General features: G+C 51.4%; 1 protein-coding gene across 1 annotated transcript in view; it reads left to right on the forward strand.

The window, feature by feature from the left end:
• The window catches only part of ZCCHC14 (zinc finger, CCHC domain containing 14), a 95,585-nt gene that overhangs the window by 75,082 nt on the left and 12,894 nt on the right, over positions 1-7,609 (forward strand). Inside the window, exons 7-9 of the mRNA XM_011928027.1 lie at positions 389-443; positions 1,536-1,818; positions 4,142-4,233. Coding sequence (XP_011783417.1) covers positions 389-443; positions 1,536-1,818; positions 4,142-4,233 — 430 coding nt within the window. The remainder of the gene's footprint in view (positions 1-388; positions 444-1,535; positions 1,819-4,141; positions 4,234-7,609) is intronic.

The raw sequence follows: 7,609 nt of genomic DNA on the forward strand, positions 1-7,609 counted from the left end.
GTGATGCATGCCTGTAGTCCCAGCTACTTGGGAGGCTGAGGCAGAAGAATCACTTGAACCCAGGAGGTGGAGGTTTTCCGTGAGCTGAGATCACGCCAACTGCACTCCAGCCTGGGTGACAGAGCAAGACTCCGTCTCCAAAATAAAATTTAAAAAAATACAAAATTAGCCAGGCGTGGTGGCGGGTGCCTGTAATCCCAGCTACTCGGGAGGCTGAGGCAGGAGAATCACTTGAACCCGGGAGACAGAGGTTGCGGTGAGCCGAGATCACATCATTGCACTCCAGCCTGGGCAACAAGAGCAAATCACTGTCTCAAAAAAATAATAAAATAAAACAAATATTTTCATTGTCTATACATTTTAATGGTATTTATTTTTAAATTTATAGGTCCTGGCAACCCCTCCCTTTCTAAAGTAGGTACCGTGATGGGCGTGTCTGGAAGGTGAGAAATCTATGTCACCAGCACATTTCAAATAAGCATTTTACGAGGTTTACTTTGAGTTCTGTGTAAAGTTATTTCTAGAATTAAGTCATGCTCAAGTTGAATCTTGGATGATATTGAGAAGAATTGGGTAGAGATGATTCAGTTTACGATTTCCAAAAAAAAGAGTTCTCTGAGCCACTGGAATCAGAATTCCCAGGGACTCCTCCCCAGTGCAAGATCCTGGGCCCCGTCCCAGACCTAGGAAACCAGAATTTCCTAGAACCTGGCTGTGAGAAGCCTGCTCCCGGAAGCATAGGGTCATGTTCCTGAGGAGCGTCCTCTGTCAGCACGGGCCCTGGGGGCTGTAGTCGCATGCCGGCAACACAGAGGCTCCCCATCGTCGCTGACAGTGAGGTGGGCTGTCACAGATAGGTGCACATGCACCCCAAAAGGGAGTCTCGTGGAGATGCAGTCTGGGCGCAAGGTCTCGAGGAGCAGACTGGCATCCTCCTGGTGTCGGGGTGGGGTAAGCGCCCAGTCGGCGGGTGTGACTTTGCAGTTAAGGAGCAAGGCCAGAGTGGAGTGCTGGTCACGCCTTCTAGCTTTCTACAGTTTACTCTTCTAAAAAAATTGTATTTGAATATTAAAGATTTAGTAGTCTATTTTGATTTATGATTTATCCGTGTCATTCTGTGACTCAGAAGTAACACAAATACTGGAGTAGCATGTGTTTAAAAAATACAAGTAACAGAAACTTAGCAGCTAAACCAGAAGTCTGGTGATGACAGATACGTACACATACCTAATACACGTGTGTGCAAACAAGTAGATTGATACTCCCCAGCACAGGCAGAGGCCTATGTGTGTATCTGCACAGCTGCCTGTATGCACAGCTGTGCACAGGCATGCACTACAGAAATCTTAGCTGCAGAAAGGTGGTTGGGGAGGGAGGGCAGTCATAGCACACCAGTGTTTGCAGGTCGGGGTGGCCTGTGACAGCAGGGCAGGCCAAGAGGCAGAGGCTGGCACAGAAAGGCCTAGAAGTGAGGTCTTTGGTGGAGTCTGTGGTTGTGGAAGCAGCCACAGTCTCTCTGTGCCCCTGTCCCACAGGCCTGTGTGTGGAGTGGCTGGCATCCCGTCCTCGCAGAGCGGAGCCCAGCACCACGGGCAGCACCCGGCCGGCTCAGCCGCCCCCTTGCCCCACTGCTCCCATGCGGGCAGCGCGGGCTCAGCCCTGGCCTACCGGACCCAGATGGACACATCGCCTGCCATCCTCATGCCTTCCAGTCTGCAGACCCCTCAGACCCAGGAGCAGAACGGGATTCTAGACTGGCTTCGAAAACTGCGTTTGCACAAGTATTACCCCGTCTTTAAGCAGCTCTCCATGGAGAAGGTATGTCGGTTGCCTGGCTGGCCATACAGATTGTTTTCTCAAGACCTCCCTGGGGGAATTGAGTTTCCAAAACCAACACAAGGTGGAAGAAGTAGGGAGGCCGAGACACACCGCCTGTTCTTACAGGGGACAGTGAGTGGGCTTCGCAGAGGCCGCCTGCAGCTGCAGCCAAACAGGACGTGTTGTAAACAGACAGCTTTTCTAGATGCTTCCAGACCTTCAGAAACTGGATGCTCTGCGTGACATGGGGGACAGCCCGTCCCCAGAGCCCTGCTGTGGAGAAATCCTGGCCTCTGGCGCAGCGCCCCTTTTACACGTCTCTTGGCATGGCTGGTGCAGACGCTGTGGCAGGCCAGATCTAGACGAATGGGTGCATCTTACATCTTCCAAGCAGTCATACCTAGAGAATTCTTACGAGGAACATGTTTTCACCGTTAAAAAAAATTCTGAGATTTCTTAAGTCCTGATGTCACTGATAAAACTAGATTAAACCCATACAAGGTATTTGAACTCTGTGCTCCCTCTGCTGGCAAACCGGCTTGGTGGCTTTTATCTACGTAAAAATTTCATTTCTCGAAAAATCTACAATTGAACCTAGAAATCAAGCTTTTACTACATAGTTAAATCCAAATCATAAGTATATTTGTAATACCCTCTGTTTAGGGTTTGTGGTTTTTTTTTTTTTTTGGAGATGGAGTCTCGCACTGTCACCCAGGCTGGAGTACAATGGTGTGATCTCGGCTCCCTGCAGCCTCCCCCTCCTGGGTTCAAGCGATTCTCCTGCCTCAGCCTCCTGAGTACCTGGGATTACAGGTGCCCACCACCACACCTGGCTAATATTTTATATTTTTAGTAGAAACGGGGTTTCACTATGTTGACCAGGCTAGTCTCGAACTCCTGACTCATAATGCCCTACCTCAGTCTCCCACAGTGCTGGGATTACAGGCATGAGCCACTGTGCCTGGCCAAGGATTTGTTAATCTTAAAAAGCAGAGATTTTACTAACCTTGTTCATAATTAGTTTTTAATGTTTTATTCTTATGTTTGCATTGAGATGGCCTAAATCACAAATCGTGTTAGGAAATAACATGAAAAAGCGGGGCGCGGTGGCTCACACCTGTAATCCCAGCACTTTGGGAGGCTGAGGCGGGTGAATCACAAGGTCAGGAGATCGAGACCATCCTGGCTAACACGGTGAAACCCTGTCTCTACTAAAAATACAAAAAAATTAGCCGGGTGCGGTGGCGGGCGCCTGTGGTCCCAGCTACTCTGGAGGCTGAGGCAGGAGAATGGCGTGGGCCCGGGAGGCGGAGCTTGCAGTGAGCTGAGATCCGGCCACTGCACTCCAGCCTGGGTGACAGAGTGAGACTCCGCCTCAAAAAAAAAAAAAAAAAAAGGAAATAACATGAAAAGTAGAGGCTGGTGTGTTTGTGTAGCACCAGCCTGCACAGTGGAGTAGCCACACAACCATTCAGTGTGGGTGGCATCTGCTTTTCTGGATCACTTGCTACCTGACAAAGTTGCTATCATCCCTGGCCGGGCACGGTGGCTCACGCCTGTAATCCCGGCACTTTGGGAGCCCAAGGCAGGTGGATCATCTGAGGTCAGGAGTTCAAGACCTGCCTGGCCAACATGGTGAAACCCCGTCTCTACTAAAAATACAAAAATTAGCCGGACGTGGTGGCGGGTGCCTGTAACCCCAGCTACTCGGGAGGCTGAGGCAGAGAACTGCTTGAACCCGGGAGGCGGAAGTTGCAGTGAGCCAAGATCGCGCCACTGCACTCCAGCCTGGGTGACACAGTGAGACTCCGTCTCAAAAAAAAAGACCATCCCGCAGAGGGTGGTGAGTTCTGAAGGGCCTGCATTATGATGGGGCTGTCCTGGGGAGGGGGGGGTGGCACGCTATCATAACCCGCATCTCCATGGCGGTTGAAACTGTGATTATGCGAGATGTTTTCTTTAGTCAGCTGCCCCAAAGCACGTACCTGCTGGTATTGACTCACAGAGCAGAGGGCAAGTGGGTGCCTTTGGCGGAGCCAGCAGCCTGTGAGGTGGTGCACCCATCTACACGGCCTGCACAGAAGGTGCCTTAGAGGGGCCGGGGACACTCTTGCTCAGAACCATGTCTCGGAGTTGAACCGTTGACACCAAGTCATTTAGCAAGTAAACGGTCTAGGATTCCTCAGCCTGTGACTGCCGAGTTCAGCTGGGTCTGTTTGCATATCCCAGAGGTAGAATAAATGTACTGAATTCAACTCCAAGTTCTTTGTTCTGAGTCCTACTTACGTCTCAGTAACTTTGTAATTTGTTTCTTCTGTGGAAGTTTTTGAGCCTTACTGAAGAAGATCTGAATAAATTTGAGTCTCTCACCATGGGGGCAAAGAAGAAGCTCAAGACCCAGCTGGAGCTGGAAAAGTGAGTGCGAAGTGGGTTTTGGAACCTGCATTTATTTCCATTTCTCACGGGCCAAATGGAGTGCTAGGGCTTCCCGTGCTAAATACCAGCGATTGGATTACTTTCTCTTGCTGATCCAGTCCTTAGTCACGCTTTTATTTATTTATTTCATTTATTTTATTTATTTCTTTTTGGGATGGAGTCTCGCTCTGTCGTGCCCAGGCTGGAGTGCGCTGGCGCAATCTCGGCTCACTGCAACCTCTGCCTCTCAGGTTCAAGCGATTCTCTTGCCTCAGTCTCCCCAGTAGCTGGGATTACAGGCACATGCCACCACGCCCAGCTAATTTTTTGTATTTTTAGTAGAGATGGGGTTTTACCATGTTGGCCAGGTTGGTCTCGAACTCCTGACCTCAGGTGATCTGCCCTCCTTGGCCTTCCAGAGTGCTGGGATTACAGGTGTGAGGCACCGCGCCTGGCCTAGTTTTGGAACATTCGTATCCATTTTCTCCTCAAGCATTTCTTCTGCTGCATCCTCCTCTCTCCTGGACTCAGGCTGCACAAGCCTCAGACCCCTACTGCTGCCGCCCCACCGCTCTCCCACGCTTGTGCGTTTCTGTGTGTGCATCTGGGTGGTTCCTGTGCCCCTTTCCACGCCAGCCGATTTCTTCAGCTCTGCCCAGGCTGCTGCGGAGCCTATCCGTGTACTCAAGTCCTCATTTCTGCTGCCAGAGGTTTCTTTTGTGTTTTTCCTCCTAGGTTTTCCATTTGGCGTGTTTATGAAGTTTCCATCTCTCTGCTGAAGTTCCTGTTTGTTCGTGCATGTTGTCATTTTCACTAGTTCCTTTAGTACGTCCGTCATAGGTGTTTAAAGTCCCTGTCACATAGGTCCCACTTCTGACTTATTTCTGAATCTGGTTCTAATGATTGCTTTATCTCTTGACAATAGTTTTTTTTTCCCCCTTTATTAATTTTTTTTGGTATGTCTTACAAATGTTGACTGGATGTCAGACGTGTTGAGATGACCGTGGAGCCGGAGGAGAGCGGTATTCATGCCTGGAAAGGGTCAACACCTCTTCTGCCAGGCCCTTAGTGGGGTCCTGTAGGCCATCTGGGCAGGACGGAGCTGGCGCTGGGCTCTCTTGCTGTCACGGTTACCTGCAGGGCGTCTTCAGTGGAGGCAGCTGCTGCCTGAGCCTGGAGGGTCTTCTCCGGTGTTTTGCTTCACTCCCAGCTTTCAGCCGTCCCTGCAGACCTGTGGCACACAGCAGGGCACTCTCTACCCTCTTGACCCCTTTTCGGGGGTAGAGCGCTGCTGCTTGTTTGCTGCCTGGTGCTGGGCTTGTGGGAGCAAGGGCCTTCTCCACTCTCACAGCCCAGCCTGATCCTGGGCAGGCCTGTGTGCCTGGGCTTCGGGGCGGCACTTCCTCAGCACTTTGCCCTCCCCAGCGGGAGCTGACCTCCTCCGGTGCCAGAGCACTTTTGCTTTTCCCCGTCGTCCAGGAGCAGCGGGTCGTCTTGTGACTGGTGGCAGAGGAAGGGAAGTATTGCCCTTGCCCCACTCTTAAAAACTGGGGCTTTTGTTTGGGCGCCGGGGCCAGGAGCAATTTTTGTCTGTTCTGCCACGTCTTAAGGGCTTTGCCTCAGATTCAGAGAGTGGTCCCGGGAATTGCACAAGGCCCGGTGCCTGGTCCCCAGGTGCCAGTGATGGGCTCTCTCTGGCTCCTTCTGCGGAAAAGAACTTGGGAAAAAGGGCCCACTTGCCCCACCTGGGGCTCCAGCATTTCTGTTGGCCACGTCGGCCTGTGGCAGTGTGTCCGTCGGAGCCTGTCTCTCCGGGCCTGCTGGTGTGGCGGCCACTGGGGCCTTGTGCCCTGGCTTCTCATGGGGGCAGGTCCCATTTGAAGTTAAGTTGACCTGGTGGCCCCACAACTGTCAGATGAGCTCAAGGAATGTTGTGATTGTGCAGATTGTGAAGCTTTTCCTGATGTCACTGTGAGAGCGATGTTCTTTTGTGGCTTTCTACACCCTGTGTGGATGTGGGGCCCCAGAATAGCTCTGACGGTGGGTGTAAATCATATCAGACCAGCAGGCGGCACCATGGAGCGCCTGCCCCAGGTTTTCCTGCAGTAGCGGAATTCTGTCAGATGGATCTGGACACACCTCCTCTGCCTTGTCCTCTCTTTCAGCTGTCTCAGCTCTACCCTGAAGAGAACTTGGAGAAACTCATTCCTTGCTTAGCTGGTCCGGATGCGTTTTATGTGGAGCGAAACCACGTGGATCTGGACTCAGGCCTGAGGTGAGGCTCTTACCAGGTGCCCAGCCTGTCCATAGCGGGCAGGGACAGGCTGGTCCGTGGTCAATGTCATAGTCCTCCAGGGAGCTCTGGGAGGACGTGTGGCCACCTGGACCTGGGTCTCTACTTGGCCTCTAGGGATTTCCATTCGTTCTGGAGGATTCCGGAGCGCTCAGTAAGCTAAGGGTGTTTCTGAGTGTATGAAGAAGGGAATTCCAGGGTGGGTCCCACCACTTCGTGGGCTTTGGCAGTCCTGTGAAATAATCCTGGGCTGCTATTTCCATCCTGTAGTCCAAGGTTGAGACTATTCCCAGATAAAATTGGCGTCTCTTAAACAGTTTCTGTGGACCCTCAATTGTGTCTTGGTTCACGTGGCACACACAGTAACATGGCCTACCGGTTCCGTAAACGTGCTGCTGCCGGTGCCCTGGGGACCAGTGTCCAAGCCCCTTTCTGGCTGATGGTGGGTGGCACTGATCTCGTGTCACAGGGCATGACTCCTGTCGTCGGCCTTGGTGACCATGGATGCAGCATGGAGGGGAAGGGCTTGAAGAAGGAGTGGCAATCAGGCAAGAACTCAGTTGACTTAAAGCAGGAAGAATATGAGGCTGTGGCACTTCTGGGTTTTTTCCTCTAATACACATTTCTCTTGATTAAAAATTAAATTTTTTTCTTTCAGTGTGTCAGCAGGAATGCCATTTTCATGCTGATAAGACCACTTGTTTGCTTTTTAGGTACCTGGCCTCATTACCTTCTCACGTGTTGAAAAATGACCATGTCAGGAGGTTTCTCAGCACTTCCTCTCCCCCCCAGCAGCTTCAGAGTCCAAGTGAGTTTATAAAATATGAATAAATAAAACAGTTTTTTTTTTTTTTGAGATGGAGTCTTGCTCTCTCACCCAGGCTGGAATGCAGTGGCGCAATCTCGGCTTACTGCAAGCTCCGCCTTCCGGGTTCATGCCATTCTCCTGCCTCAGCTTCCGAAGTAGCGGGGACTACAGGTGCAGGCTGCCACACCCAGCTAATTTTTTGTAGTTTTAGTAGAGACGGGGTTTCACCGTGTTAACCAGGATGGTCTTGATCTCCTGACCTTGTGATCCGCCCA

The sequence above is a fragment of the Colobus angolensis genome, unplaced genomic scaffold (genome assembly GCF_000951035.1).
Source record: "Colobus angolensis palliatus isolate OR3802 unplaced genomic scaffold, Cang.pa_1.0 Scaffold76, whole genome shotgun sequence".
Classification (NCBI taxonomy): Eukaryota; Metazoa; Chordata; class Mammalia; order Primates; family Cercopithecidae; genus Colobus; species Colobus angolensis.